General features: G+C 38.0%; 1 protein-coding gene across 2 annotated transcripts in view; it reads right to left on the bottom strand.

Annotated features, from left to right (window-relative positions):
- Window positions 1-16,399, bottom strand: part of TENT4B (terminal nucleotidyltransferase 4B) — a 42,900-nt gene continuing 26,501 nt past the window's right edge. For both annotated transcript variants that reach the window (XM_030471081.1, XM_030471082.1), the window contains exons 3-12: window positions 15,451-15,497; window positions 13,581-13,701; window positions 12,445-12,552; window positions 9,118-9,246; window positions 7,634-7,847; window positions 6,835-6,961; window positions 6,626-6,729; window positions 4,762-4,949; window positions 4,030-4,194; window positions 1-2,694 (exon numbers count right to left, since the gene is read on the bottom strand). In XM_030471081.1, coding sequence (XP_030326941.1) covers window positions 2,515-2,694; window positions 4,030-4,194; window positions 4,762-4,949; window positions 6,626-6,729; window positions 6,835-6,961; window positions 7,634-7,847; window positions 9,118-9,246; window positions 12,445-12,552; window positions 13,581-13,701; window positions 15,451-15,497 — 1,383 coding nt within the window. In that variant the 3' untranslated portion in view covers window positions 1-2,514. The remainder of the gene's footprint in view (window positions 2,695-4,029; window positions 4,195-4,761; window positions 4,950-6,625; window positions 6,730-6,834; window positions 6,962-7,633; window positions 7,848-9,117; window positions 9,247-12,444; window positions 12,553-13,580; window positions 13,702-15,450; window positions 15,498-16,399) is intronic.

The raw sequence follows: 16,399 nt of genomic DNA, 5'->3' as shown, positions 1-16,399 counted from the left end.
TTCCTTTTTTTTTTTTTTATTTTTTTTTTCTTTTTTTTTTTTTATTTTAGAAAGATACTGTTTACCAAAAAGAAACTTGAGCAGTCCAGGAAAAGCTATTTTCCATTAAATTTATGAAAACCATAAATTGAGGCAAACCTAAGATTCCCAATGGAATCAAGATTATCTTCCCGCTACCACCACCTTAAAATTATCACATGCTTATTGGAACACTAATATCTGCACCCTAAGAGTACATTTGCTTTCAACGATGAGGGTGATTCTTTTAAAAACACTTCAGTGTGGTAAATGCGATACAGATCTTTGCAAGTATTACGTTTTGGAACAGTTTTGCTAATAGCAGCTAACAATACTGGATTAATATAATTTATAAATAATTGTTCCCTAAGTGGTGAACATAGGTCTACACATTCACAAGAATCTAAACCAAAATAAATACTGTGATTATGCGTAATGTGGTACAACTTTTACTAGTTCCTATAAACAAAAGCTCAACATCTGGTGGATAAAATTATCTGATCAAATTAAAATATGAATCTAAAAATGAAAAGAAAAAAAAAACCAACCATTGTCAAATTAACATCACTTAAGCTTAGTGTTTGTGTAAATGTTATGAATTTCCATTTTTTTGAACACATGTATTTTCCTTTTTGAAGTAAAACACTTTAACACATTGAAAATGTTTATTAATTTAAGAGATGACATCAGTTCTGGTCTTATTTTAGCATTATGTTACTTTAAAATCACTGCACTCATTAGTGCCCGTTAAAGGTCAGGTTGGTCTGTAGTATTCTGTAAATGTGTATTAAAAGAAGTTTCTAAAAGCTAATAGTACATTTTATGAAAGCATCATCTCCAGAACAGCTGCATTAAATACAGCCATGCATGCTCAGTGCAGACCTTCCTCTTTAAAGAAGTGTGTGAAAGTAAATGCCACTTAACTTTCCTGCACTGGAGTGTCCCAGCTCTTATCCCAAGCTATGCCTGTGGGAGGGTAATTACACATTTCATTCGCATTCATGGCATCAGAGTTACTGCAACCTAGATGTGCAACACAACTGAACCGGACAAACGCAGTGTTGAAATTAAATGATAACTAGCTCAACAAGAACTACTACGAGATATGAAAGGTTTGGGTCTTTAAGGCAGTACAAAATATATTTTATTATTTGAAGTCATTTTGTTTTTTTAAATAATTAAGTGTAAATATAAAAATGCCTAAGAGGGGAGGGAGAAAAAAATACTTTAATTGTGAAATTTACTTAAAGCTCCAACAGTTATCATCTCCTACAGGAATTAGCAAAAATATAAAAGACAAAAAAACCCAGATCTGGAAGGGGGAGGGAAGGCACAAACAAAGAGGCATGGGATTAAAGCAGCCCAGGAATGCAAACGTCTGTAACAAATCGAGTTCTGTAATTTGTGGGGGTTTTTTAAAATAAACAAACAAAAATAAAATAAACCAATCACCATCAACAACCAAACAACACCCCCCCCCCCCCCCCCAGGGGCTTTATATTTCTTAAAAAAATGAAAGGGTTGCGGAGAGATCACTAAAGGGAAGAAGAGAAGGATGCAACTATAAAACCCCATTGCCTGAAATGATGGCACTCTAGAAAACAAGGTGAAGGTTACTTCTCCGAGATGACAAGCTCAGTGTCTACACAAAGTACATGTACACTTTATACAAATGAAAAACTTCATTTGCCACCATAAGCCTTTCTCGCAGAGGAACAGCTTTTGCAGATCAAATGTTCTATTAAATCTTTTAAATGCCAAGAAAAGAAATTCTGAGCAATATGACTAGTAATGTCTCTTTATATGGATGTTAAGATGACAATTCAGATTATTTTCCAAACTAATCCTGAGAAAAATTCATGTTTACAATTTAAACAGTAATGTTATGTAAAAAGTATTAACAAATCCACTATTACAAATGTCAGTTTTCCTATATGGTCATCTATATATACACAATAAAATTGTAAGTATATGCAAAAATAATAAAAAAAATCATGCACAAATTACTTTCACCTTTAAAGGCTGGGTTTCCCTCAAAATAAAATTTTTTGCTTTTTTTTCCCTATTTTTTGTGTTTTATCTGTTTGTTACCACCCCCTAGACACACTGAGTACTACCTCTACAGGTCAGCATGAGCTGATGGGAAATACATTTATTTTACATTCAAGCTTTTATATCCTAAATGACCCTGTTGTAGCATATGACTTATCAAATGAGCAGCCTTTTCCCCGGTTTTTTTTTACGTTTTTCTTTTTAAATTTTTTTCTTTTTTCTTTTCCTTTTTTCTTTTTTTTTTTTTTTTTTTTTTTTTTTTTAAGTATTTTTTGCAGTGATCAATCTTCATGATCCGTTCCGTGGCGAGCTGGGAAAAAAAAATGCAGTTGCTAATCAATGTCTGAACAGTCTGAAGCTCCGGAAGAGATCCAAGGAGTCACTATCAAACTATCCTGTAGCATGAGATCATTGCACACAGAAGAACAGTCATAAAATAGGCAACTATCTACAAAGGTCTGAAAGGGCTGCATCCCTCTTGTGTTTCCTCTTTTTGCCGTGGAAGAACTGATGGTGTGATTTGCTGCCTTGATGCTGTTTGTTTGTGACTGAGGTACTGTGGCTTGAGTTTGTTGGACCTTGGAAGCCTTTGTTAGAAGAGCGAAATAACCGTGCAGATCCATGCTGTGAAAGAAAGAGAACATGGTAAATCAGTGCTAAAAGGAAAAGAGTGTTGCAACTACACAACCCTATTTCAGGATAATGAGGACTTTTAACTCATGAAAGCATTACACTTGAAACAACTCATACGGCAAAACAAGCCAGGCCATCGATTAGACAGCAGCACAGTACCACGTATCTTTCACTTTGGTGGCTGCAAACAGATGTTCCTCCCTAGACCCAGCACCATGCAGGTCAAGAGAGGAGAGCAGAGCACTGTGAATTGTGAAAAGGACAAAGCTGTTTTATTGCTCCCATTTTGCAATGATCCAAAAAGTGTTTTACAGAAGCAGAAGACCACAATCCAAGGTGACAGATGAAGAGTGCTGAAATCTCATCTTCAGTGCAAAATTAAGACAAGATTCTTTCAAGGCCAGGACTAATTTTATACCACATCTTTTTACAGATGTAGGGTATCTCTGATAGTGCATTTTCACATTCCAGCACCAGAATTAGCTCTGTGTAGTCACCCAAACACACATTCATGGTATATCCAATGCCGAGTTTGTAAACTTGGTGCTAGCTAGAGATAGATTGTCAGCAAGTAGTAAGAAAATTTCCAGCATTACTTTTCAGGAGTAATATTCCAGAAGATTCCAGACTATTTTCCATGTATTAAATAAGTCCTAAATTCCGAAAAGGTATGAAAATTTAAACTGCATGTATCCAAAGTATATTCTATATAGAGGCATATAGTATTTCCAGATTACTGACTTGTCATAGAAGCATTCCTCAAAATGAGAAATCTCTTAAATGCATAAGCTCTGGTAGATCTCATAATAAAGATATTTGTCTTTAGGGGAAAACAAGAGGGAATTTCATGTATCAGCAAGAAATCTTCATCTCCCTTAATGAAAGACAGTTCAGCAAGTGCCAACAGCTAACAGAGCTGCCAGTCATAGTTTGTAACATACAATTTTACTAATTGTTTTTCACTAAGTGTAGGCAAGTCTCTTTAGTTCTCAAATTCTGCAGTCAAGACTGGACTGATGTGCTTTCTGCACAAAGGAAATGGGTACACCACAGTTGTATACTTCTGGCAACTCTAGGTTTCCCAAAATAAAGTCGATCTGATTTCATCTGGTTCAAGGCCTGGAAAGCCACTGTTGCAAACTCCTCTGTGTAAGCTAAATAGAGAACCAGGTGATTTTAGATACAATCAGTGCTCAAAGCTTTTTAATGGGATGAAGGGGAGGTGAAAAACGCACTGTTTCCTTTCCAGAGCAAGCTACTCTTCCATGAAGGACGTGTACTATACAAATGATCTATACAGTTGTTGTTTCCAAATATTTCACAAACCTGAGATTTGTTCGTGTTGCTGGAAGTATTGGCTGTTTGGCTATTTTGTGTTTTCCCACTTGACTGGGAGGATTCCAGTGACACTTCTTGTGACCCCACTCTGTTTGTGGTAGACTGGCGACAACTCAACTGTTTAGAGGTTTTGCAGGGTGTTCCATCAGAATCCTTCAGGAAAATGTAAAGTATTAGTGAGGTTTTTTAAGAGTGAATTTTTCTATTAGTGAGTTTTCCCATAAAAATAGAGCTAGCAGGGGACAAAACTTCAAATGTGTTTATTTTATTAGAAATTAAAATTCTTTCAATCCAGAATTCTTACTGAGTAAAATTTGAAAATGCATTGATGCATGATTCCGATTTTAGGATTTAGCTTTTTTTAAAATGGAATTCCCAAACACTTTAAAGTTTTGGGGTTTTTTTTAAGCATATGGCTTAGGACTACCAGTCTTGTTTATTTTAAACACCGTTTTCCCAGAGAAAAGAGGGCTATGTAACTCTGTATCTACTGTTGTGTCAAAGCTTTCTACATGTTGTGTCAAAAACACACTGTAACTTACATGTGTAATAGAAATTGCATAAGAGGTAACATCTTCTGCAAGTTAGGATTCTGGATGTCATAACCAATTAGGATTCCAAACTTTCAAAATGTATTCTGTGGAAGTACAGATCAGGAAAAAACCCAAAACCCAAAGAAACTGAAAAAAACCCCAAAATCAGAAAACCACCAGTACTTACTACATCACTAGAGCTGGACAATGTAGAGGATGATGATGATAAAGGACCTGATGAAGAATTTGAAGAATGTTTACTAAGTGTTTCTGAAGTTTTATTTCTAGGTTTTGCCAGCACTTCATTCTCTTCAGCAAGATTATTGTTGCATTTGTCTAGCTGCTGAGTATCTACTATCAAGGTTACTCCATTACCTATTAAAAACAAAACAGAAGCATCACCACACAATAACTGCTAAAATACGATGCTTTTCTTTTTGTTAAATATACCCCCTCAGGTATTACGTATCTATTACATCCAGCAGGACATGTACAGGCATCTGCACACGTACATACTTGTAATACATTCAGACACATGTTTGTGTGTATATATTAGATGCAGCAAACCAACAACTCGCAGAGGGTGCAGCAGTTTCCCAAGAAGATCTGTTAATGTACACTATGAAAACCACCAAGCACTACCTACAGTTCAAGCTGGAAATAGAGAGCTAAGACATGGAAGAAGGTAGTAACAAAGTTCAGATGTGCTGCTTAATGAGATTGATCCACAACACACTTCAACAGCACACAAGTAGCCAGGTTTAAATTCCCTTCCTATGTGCCCAATACCCAGCAGCTCCCATTTTATTTCTGCTGGAGCTGCTAGGGTCGTAAGAACTTCAAATAAGTCTGGCTGCTTTGTATGATACCCTACCCTGAAAATACGAGACACAGAACTCTCATATCTCACTAACTTCTACCTTAATTTAAAAAAGAATCTCAACTTAAATCTAAACTATATCTACAGGATGACCACTGTAACTGCCACCATTATCTTCCTGGTACAGAGTTATTTTATTACTGACTTCCAGGAGTTACCTCTGATTTACACAGCATACATTTGCTGCCTCACTAGCTGTGTTTGCATACAGAGGTTAATACATAGATCACATCAGGTAGCCAAGTGTTACCCTGGTAACTTGCGGGACCAGGTTGTGCAGCAGTGCCACAAGGGTCTGCAGACTGATAAAACACAAGTGGTCCAGGAGCACATTCAATTTTACAAGGACAGTAAGGGAAATCACAAACAAAAGCTTTAAAAACAAATGAAATCCCATCTTAGCCTGAAGACTTGGTAGTTGCATTATCTTCTCTCCTTAACCCCTAACGAGAGAGGACTTCTAGAAGGCAACGTTCTAAAATTAACTGGAAAGTATTAGCATTAATTTTAATTTGAAAACTTCCAGGCAGCAGATACACCTACACCAAAAGAGGCTGGCAACTGGCTGGCGAAATCAGAAGATGGGCAATGAAAACAAAGATGATTTTAAACGATATTTTCAGCAAGCCCTCTGGCTAGACTTTGTGTTTCCATTTGTTAGTAACAAGAATCATGATGGATATTTCAGGATTTTTCTGTTTAAAAGACTGATTCCACTTATGTGGCCAATCCTGGTTTAAATATTGCTTCCATACACATACAGTATGTTAAACTTTAAAATGAAAAAAAGAGTAACAGAGGGTAAAGATTTAAACTAGCATTCCCAGTAATTTTTTTTAAAACCCTGTCCACCTTTAAAGGACGAAGGAAGTGTGACAGTAATGATGCGTAATTTGAATTGGAAGTTTTTCAGAAGTCTCCTTTTGCAAGCCCAGCAATCTTTACACACCTCTATGCTGGCCACATCTACTACAGTAGAATAAAGATAGATGTGGTAGGGCCTTTTTACTCCCGTACAAATCTACATCTTCTGGATAAGAACAAAAGGAAAAGCAAAAAAGCGAATTCACATTAAGATGCATGCATTGCCTTATGTGAGGCAAAAGCAACAGAATCTGATGAAAGCACACCGGAAGCTTCCCACTATCAGCCATGCTTAGTCGAAACTTACCGTTACATGAAGACTCTGTCCTACTTTGCATTCCCCACTGCTTTGATATCCAGTCTCTGTACGTGGCCACCTCTTGCGTTACTCTAATTATTCTACCCAATATACTGCAAACCAGGGAAAAAAAAACCCAAACAAAACCATCAACACAATTTTTAGACACACAGAAAGACAAGCAATTAACGACTGAGATTTAGACTCATAAAATTTACCTTTCTGTTTCGTTGTTAGGATAATATTTAGCTATTGGGGAAACTGCATGGCTCAAAACAACATAGGCATAATCAAAAGCCTGTTTCACTTGCATGGCACCATAGGAGCTCCTCCCAACATCATTACCTTAAAGTAAGAATATGGTTAAATAAGTAAGAAAGAGTGAAATTGTGGTTATCTCCTTTCAGGCAGGAGACAGTGGTATTTTTCAAAAATTGCCCTTATGTCCCAACTCACTACAGTTACCTCTTGTAGAATACGATTAGTGGAGCATAAATATTTGAAAGAATTTGAAAGATCTTAAAAGACCTATAGATATTTACATGCACAGAGGTTCAAAATGGCAATTCTCTGGGTAAAAGTGCAATACCTAAATAAAAAAATAAGCAACCATAAAATCCTGCACATGTAACAGGACTGTCTGGGATGACATTTTTCTAGATCAGAAATATGTTAACTCTTTTCTCTGAACAGCACTTGACTCACCATTCCAGAAGCCACCCCACTGAAGCCAACAATCAACCTTAACATTAAGGTACAGTACAGAATGAAGCCACTATGCATTTATGTAGCACTGACTGCAGCACAGGCACACTCTGGGCTGATGTGGTAACTTGTACTAGGAAGGTGTCTTAAAGAACATCGTTATGTTCTGCGTTCATCTTGTGTTCGAAGACATGAATGAGGTGTTTCTGTTTGGGTTTTGGTGGTCACTCTACTATTCTTTAACTCCTCTGGATTAAGCATTCCCTTGACTTTTTCTTAGTCAGTACGTTAAGTGTTTGTTTATGAGGATACCTGGCTGTAACGGATCTTCAATATACAGCATTGATGGCCTGTAGCCATCCAGCATGCTTTTTTGCACTTCATCCTTGGCAACATAAGAGCCACCATCCTTTATTCGGATTCCAGTCTTCAGATAATTGAAGTGACGTCCATATAATTCAAAAAACTCTATTAAAAGAACACCATAGTTGGCATTTGGCATACAGGCATCTTCCCTGGGATGCAGCTATTAAGAAGACAGAAAAAAAATCATTTTCTTAAGTCTTTAAGTTTCAAGTGCCTTTAAGCACCTTTGCTTTTTCACAGCAAGCATGTCTAAATACAATAAAATAAATAATAAAACAGAATATATAAAACAAACTTGTCTAAGTACAGTATTTTCCTTGATAAAGCAGTTTTAAATCTTTAAAACAAGATGCTATCAAAACTTGCATAAATGAATTACCTCTTAAAAATAAGGCTGTAAAGTATTCATGTTTTTGCAGTTGAACTTTCAGTTCAGCAAGCGAACTTCCAGCACTAATGGCAGGGTTCTTATAAAAAAACCAAATGCATTTGCACTTCACAAACCTGGGTTTGCAATATAAATACAGGCTTTAACATTCACATATAAATGATCCCCTATGCTGCTAGGTACGCAACCTCAGAGATTATGAACAAAACCAGTTCATGGTTTTAACTGGTACAAAACCTGACTGCTTTTTCTGCAGAGCTAATGGACATGCTATTAGTCAACGTAAGAAAAAACTGGGGATGGGAGAAATCTTGGTTTCTTTCAAAAAGATATGCCTGTTGTCTTCACTTCTTTTGTGCTTGGCAGGCAACTGCACTAGCACTCGGCAAACACCAAGCTCCAGCTCAAGGCTCAGGTTTAAAAGTAACTACAATTGGGAAAGTACAGACATACACATGCATCCACGGAGTTACACAATAACATTTAATACAATAAAAAGAACAAGGCTCATAAAGCCAGAACTCAGACACTTCATATTTCTACAATATTTTTCTCCCCCAGGCACAACAACATAGATTTAGCTCATGCATTTTGTTCTCTTAGACAGAAGAGAAAGTTGTAAAACATGTTTATTTGGTATCAGCTTAAAAACGTAGACAAACTAGCAAAATTCTGCTGCTAATTCGTTCACGCACACCTAGGGTGTCAGACCTGGAAAACAAGGGTTATAAAGGACAGCTGCATCTAACAGTAATCTGCTTGGAACTAGCTTGCTCCAAATAAATCATACAATAGTCAAGTTATTTTACCATGAATGTATGCCTGGTACTGACAAATCAATGGATGTTCCAAACACCTCTTAATACCAAAAGTACCAGTATGGGAAAAAGAAGACAGGTAGAATGTGTTTATTTTTAAATAAAAAGAGGGTGCAAACCACAAACAGGATAGCTTAAATGATTAAATATAAGGATTCATCAAATTCTTTCTTAATGTAATGTCCTTTTGCTCCAATGGCATCAACAGATTTCAATAAGCTTACCTGAAGAAAGCTGACAGCCATTAAAAAAAGACTATAAGAACCGATTCCACCTGTAAATACTTCATTAAGGTCCCTCTGCAACAGGAACTGTTTCAATACTAAAACTAGATACGGTAACACAGGGTATTTCTGAAAGAGAAAAGCAAAGGTGTTAGGACACGGTGAGGCATATATACAACTGGTGCTAAGCAAGCATATTGAAGCTATCTGTTACATTACATCTCAAAGCTAAGTATAATTCTAATTTATTATTTTTAGTACCAGGGAGAAGCCAAGTGCTCTGCCTGTGGTCAATACAGGTGTTTTACCTCTTCAACTCCAGTGGCAGATATTAACAACAGAAAAAAGAAGTTACTACTTCATAAAATCAGAACAATTTTGTTAGATTATACGAATACATTTGATTTTCTCAAACCAAAGTGAAGAAGAAAGCAAAGGAAGAACTGTGGAGATATCCATGTCTGTAACAAAACCTTTCTGTCGCAACCAAGCCGATATCCCACAGCGGGCTGGAACTTCTGTCCTGCAAATTCTTCAGATGCCCCAAAAAACAGTTCTTCAAAATTACTACACCCAGATAACACTTTTGGAGGAGCTAAATACTTACCTTTGGGTACCTGGTCCTTCAATAGGTTTGTCAGCATGGATTTCCTTAGAGATGGGCATACGCTGCATGTGCGGAGAATATGGACCTTTTGGACAGCAGTGGAGGCTGGGGCTACGCCTGCACTCTGAACACCCCCTCACAAGGTGGGGGAAAAAGAAGCTCAATAGTATCACTCCTGTTAGCAACACAGAGCTAAGAATTTCCTTACTTTCAGAGAAGAGATGTGGATCATGGTATCTGTGATTGCAAAAGATTAAAGGGAAATTGGGAATTTCTCCAAGAACAACTCAGCACAAGTTTTACGGAGAGTAACAGGAGCCCTATTTAACTGAAGATCCCAAGATCACTTTTTGAACTATTAAGAACTTAGAGTCACAAGCTGGAGTGTTGACTATATCTGTATATACTGAAATTCAAAGATGGGATATTTCTCAAGAAACTGCAAACCCTTAATTAAGGCTTCAGCCATATCAAACTTCCTAAATAAACTGGATTAACAGAAATAAGCATTTCCAAGGGTAATACTGAGCACGACACCTCCGTTAGATAATTCACAGTAATGTGGGACAAAATCAGACTCGAGAGAATGAATGCCCTGCAAGTGTTTCATAGAGAGATCACCAAGAACACCATTACCAGCATGTGCCAGAGCTGAGTGCCATCTCTGCCCACCCCTGGGCCACCCGTCACCCATGCTCAAGGCCAGCTCTGGTGTGGCACAACGGCATGGCCGTGGCTTGGGCTGCTGGGAAAACAGCCCTGTGCGAAAGTGCCACGTGGAAAGCCTTGTTGGGAATCCCTCCACCTCGCTCATCCCTCCACCAGCTGCTTTTCATCTCTGCTGTTCCCTAATGTCTAGCTGAGCCATGCTGCTGTGCACTGGTGCTGATCCTGACCCCAACAACTGACCTGGTGTCCTCAGCCTCAACCTCCTCACTATGAAACTGTCTGCTAACCATTGCCTGGCCTGTGAGCTGACCCTGACTGTTGTCACCAGACCTGCTCTACTCCTTGGGTTGGGGTACCATGGGACTGCACCCCTACCCCATGCCTGCCCGGCTGCCACTCACAGCTCCCACTCCCTCCCCAAGGGCACAGCCTGCTCTGACCATGCCCTGACCCAAGGCCAAAGGGTCTCTAACGAGTTGCAAATAACCGGGGCAACAGGAACACACTAACACACTTTTCTTTTGTTAGGCACACAAAAATGCTTTTAGATGCTCAAGACTACCTCCTCTTCTGAAATTAAGAGGCACATAGGCAATTTTGGGCAAGCAGGCAGGGCCTTATGGAGTTACCTAAAAAGAAACATATATGCAGAACATAACTGAAATACAGCCCCTGTATTGTGGCAGAAAACCAAATACAGATTGCCTGTTCACCACAACGCAATGCGACAACTCACAGGATGTAGAAACTGAAATTAGCTGCCAAGTTCCAGGTACGTGTCCTAAGACATAGAATCTGGGCATCTTCTTTCCCCAACAAGGAGCTACATAGCACAAAACTATCTGTCTTGGCTTAGCAGCAAAAAGTTGGCCAACACAAATCAACTTCTGTCCATCAGGGAGACACTGAGAGAATGAAGGTCTCTGGACCCACACCACCCTCTTATTCTGAACGTGGGTGCAAGAGGCATCATCAGCACAAGGTTTATATATGAGCACACAGGTGAGACTATGCAGACAAGAACTCAGACTATTCTACTGAAACTAAGGACAGATGTTTTTCTCCCGTGTCCTTCTACAGGTTAAAGAAATAGATGCAGTAGAAGCAAACTGAGCTACTTCCACACTTGCTACTAATCATACATAACGGAACTGAAGATTAGCAAGTTGAAGGCCATACACTCAACTCATCAGCAACTGAAAATCCCCCCAAATTTAGAAGACCTCTTGCAACTCAATGACATTATTAAAGCAGATGTATGTGATTTCTAACCCTTATGACTGAAAGTGAAGTAATTGCTTTATCCAGATGTATGGAGTTTTACAAAGGAGTTTTACATGTTTAGCTATTAAAATACTTTGATTCTCCTGCTGTCATTAGTTCGGTTAAAAAACCCAGTTAGTAGTAGAACAGTAACGCCTACACACTGAAGTGAGACTGAACTGCACTTCATCTCCCTACACAGAACACGAAAATCCAAGAAAAACTTTCTACTGCTTCTATATGTGCTACAGTGTCCTTATACACTGAATAGGGGAAGGGAAGGAAAGGAAAATAGTGTAATGATCCTTCAAAACTTTAAATACAAAAACACATTAATCCTAACAAAATGACCCCATATACTAAACAACTGTAATGTATCCATGATACATGTATTAGTGAATCCCTGAAAAATAACTTATTAAATTTAACTTATTCTACTTTATTAGCATTTGTATGCTGAAATAATACTCATTCCAGAACAAGATTATTCCTCTTCTCTCAGCAATGTGTGGTTGTTACTAATTGAAGTTCAATGAACCACAGTTAAGACATGTATTAGTGCATTTTCTTTAGTCACTATCCCATTAAAACTTCTCAATACTTTATACATTACTATCTTCATGCCTTTCAGGGCAAAATATCTAAAACCTAAGAACATCACAGAGTAGTAGCAGACAATAAAAATAACAGAGTGGAAGTGTATCTCTAGTCAGGATGCAGTCAAAGTAAAATACAAAATCAGGTCATCAAATATTCAGCTCTGTAGTTCTATTACAGTGTTGCCTAACCTTGATAAAATCTTTGATGAGCTGGGCTGCTTTAACCCCGTTCTGTACATTAAAGCTTATATCAACTTTTACTTCCGTGAAGGAATCTGTCAGTTTAATAATGGGTACCTGCAAAAGAAAGACAGGTTAAATCAACAGAGATTTCCAAGACTCATTTGGTTTCATTCATACTTATATGCACCAGTAAAACTGAAACGTTTTATGACTTTGTAAAGAGAAATCAGGACTCCCGTCTATTTATGAACTCGCTCTCCTTGCCAATATGTTTACATCAACTTTGCTTTTCTGACTCACAAATGCCACTTTCAATTTACTATCCTGTTTGACAGAATGTAACACTTCATCTTCAAAGTGATTAATTTTATATTGGTTTTAGTCAGTTCCTGGTGCAGCAGCACAGTTCTACAGGGAAAAAAACAAACACCAGAAGGAGACAAACACTTAAGAAATGAAGATAAATGGTAATAGACAGATACTCTCAAGAAAATACACACTCGTGTCCTTGTGGGTCATTGATTCCTCATCAGAATTATCTTCAGACAAGAAGCACAAGATACTGAGAGCACTCTGACATATCTCCACCTGAGTGGTTTCCAAATTACCTCTCTCTATAAATAACAGCCATCAATTAGACACCTCCTTTAACCCCAACACACTTACATACTCTTAGAACTAGCAGAAGGTAGGAAGTTATAATGGAATTAATCCTATCCTGTGCAAGGCACATTATTACATGAGGCTGTACTTATATTTCTGTGTAACATGTATTATGCCTGCTTCCTTACAATAAGAAAAAGTAATTAATCTACTTCTGTACAAACTGAGCCCAGAAATTCACAAGTTTAATCACATTAATTCACAACAATGACTAGTATAATCTCACCTAAAAGCAAGTGTATGTTGTGTAGCATGAAAAATCATATTATGTTCCCCAACAGAAGAAATGCCTCTGTTGGAGGACTATCAATTATATTTTTGAGTAATAAAAACTGTACAAAGTAAAAAGGTTCTATTGGTTCTATCTTGTATTTATATATAAAATAGTTTCTGCTTATGAAAAAATAATCCTTTTAACCAAGATATTTTATTAGACACTTAGCTTAGAACAAGGAAACACCCCCTTCCCCCAAACTTACAGTTGCTTTATCTAAAACCTTTACTGAGTTTTCATCTGCTACATTGTGCTTTCTAAGAGCTTCTTCCAAGGTCCAAAGAGGTAATGTTTCCCACTTTCCAAACACAACTAAATCAATATCACTGAAATAGAAAGAAAATAGATTTATTCTAAGACCAATACACTTAAAAGATGAACAGCTGACATCCACACATAACTAGAACAAAGCCGACAGAATGTAGCTTAACCAAATAATTTATTCTTAACTTTCTGGGGAAAGAGATGGGGATAAACTCTTATACCCGGGTAACTACAGAACATTGCAGGCTAGCAAGGGAGGGGACAGACACACACACAAATCACTTGGGCTGCAAAGCCCAAGATTAGCCTCCTCAGGCCACACGGTCAGCAGAAAGGGATCAGCTTCTCCAGAGTGATTCTGAGCAAGAAATTAACTTGTTGCGGAGCACCACGTTTGGGCTGTATCAATCAGTAATGCTGATTTAACAGCCTGTAACTGAAAGGGAAAGTCCTGTTCCCCATCCTCTGCTCCCAGATGCATGGTCCTGTCTCCTCTTTTGCTGTAGGTCTGGTGTTTGTCTAGTCCACAGCAAACCAACTTAATGGGTCTGACAGAAACCAACTCCCCACCCCTAAAAACCCGCAAAACATTCTGGGGTAATTTGCTGGCTCTTTGCATCTCAAAGTTAGGTTTCTGGGTGATCAGAGCACCAGCCAACACACTGTAAGCAGCTGGCCTGTAGTGCCAAGAACAGGCAGCAGGGAAGGAGAGAGGAAAATGTGCAACTTGGACTTCGGGAAGCAACAAGCTGTTAAGTAAGATCAAAGCATCTAATTAACTTCGTTCATTAACTCAGCTCCTTGAAGAGGTGTCTTCACCCCACTACACTTCCTCCCTAAGCACACACATACTCATCTGACTACACAGGGAGCTGACATCCTAATTCAATGCCTAAACTCAAATCCAAAAGGTGACTGGTATCCAAACTGAAACCAGTGAGGGCTACTGTGATGTCTTGAGCTCCTTCCTTTTTGCTACCCAACTTCCTTTATTTCCTCCGCTTGTTTGGGAACACAAGGAGGCAAGCATATAACCCTGCAGCTATACAAGCAGGCCACTTCAGTGACACAGAAAACTGTGCAACAGGTAACACCAAAAAAATTATAACACTTTTTCCCAACAGATTCCACAGGTCTGCTGATTCACAGACAGCACTGCTTTAACAACCTCAAAGAAACCACATCTGCAGTAGATGAAATATCTCTTGCCAACAGGCAGTGTCGGCAGCAGTTCAGCTGTACACCGATTAGCTGGCAAGGGTAGGCAGCACTCAGCCAGCTGCAGACAACTACGTTCAAAACCTGCTTGAAGAACATGAAATGCTGCTGGATGCTTCTCTTCTAAACTAAATTGGTGTTAAACCCACTACTGATGCTGAGAGTTACCAACAAGAGACATTTTTCAGATGCACACCAAGAGAGAAAAAGCAGCTCTGTTGTCAGCTTGAGTATAAATATGCCTCAAAAATAACACAGAGATCCAGCAGCAAAACAACCCTGTGCCCAAACCTTCAATATCAGCTTAAGTAAAAGGATATTAGGCAAAATATAACACGGAATAACAGAACAAAAAACACACTGTAGGTCTTCCACTGAAACGTACAAAACCTATATAGCCACAGCTATTACAGTTAACAGTCTTAATTTTTCTATGCACTTTGCAAAGTACTAATAGCTTAACGCTTTCTTAATACAAGTAGTATACAAACAAGTAACATGGATATTGGGAGATCAGGTAAGTCACTACGGAGATATAGGTTTGACAAGCTACCTTTTCTCTTGTACAGAATTTATGCTGAAAAATTACTGACCTTGTAGGTAAATATAAACCAGTTTTGAAACTTCCAAATATCTGCACCTGAAACACAAAAACAGGATATATGAAAATAAATTGTCAGGCTTCAGAACACAAACAAGTTCTATTAAATTGCTTGTAAAGGCTGGTTATTGCTACCCTCCATTGGTAGATTTTGGTATTGCTAACAGGCACATTCTGAACAGAAGTACTCTTTTCTATTAAAGCATTCACATCTTCAGTGTATTTAAATCACTAATCTTCATTGCTATTACCCATGAAACATTAATAACTTTGACTTTCCTATTACAAACCTTCTTTTTAATATAAAAGATTTCACCATGACCCAATTTAGTAAAAATCCATAACCCAAAAGATTTAAAACACTTTAGAATGATAGAACATTAAAAACCCCCTAGTACCAGTTCAATTTACTTTTTGCTTTCGTATCTCGAAGTATAGCCTTTGGTTTTTAAACACATTTTCTAAGTTTAACATATTTCCATTGCTTTGCATACTAAAAAAATTATATCGCAATCCATGTTTTTCTGAATTACAGATCAACCAGCACAACTGTTTATTTCTGCTTAAACAACAAACAAAAAACGTTTCAGAGAGTTTCACATCCCCCAGATTTTGTTTATGATGCTGGATTTTTACTAGCACTGGAGGTTTAAATACGGAGGTTTCCACTGTAAGCTGTCCGAAACCACGTTCTCATTAACTCAGCCACCCCTCGCAGGGAGGTCAGACTCATGTGCTAAGTCTCAAAGGGGGACCGGTGAGACTTCAAAGTGAAAATATCTACAGATTTCGACTAATTTTCAACCAGACAGTCTTCTGATGTGTTTCCTTGGGCCACCTTATGGACTTGTATTCTGCTTTAATGAGTCTCATGCACTATCTTGACTGCCACCTATTTGTATGTCAAGTGACCCACTTTTTATGTCTTTTCCCCTTCGGGA

The sequence above is a fragment of the Strigops habroptila genome, chromosome Z, assembly GCF_004027225.2.
Source record: "Strigops habroptila isolate Jane chromosome Z, bStrHab1.2.pri, whole genome shotgun sequence".
Classification (NCBI taxonomy): Eukaryota; Metazoa; Chordata; class Aves; order Psittaciformes; family Psittacidae; genus Strigops; species Strigops habroptila.
The sequence above is the reverse complement of the archived record's forward strand: the minus strand, read 5'-3'. Positions and strand labels throughout refer to the sequence as shown.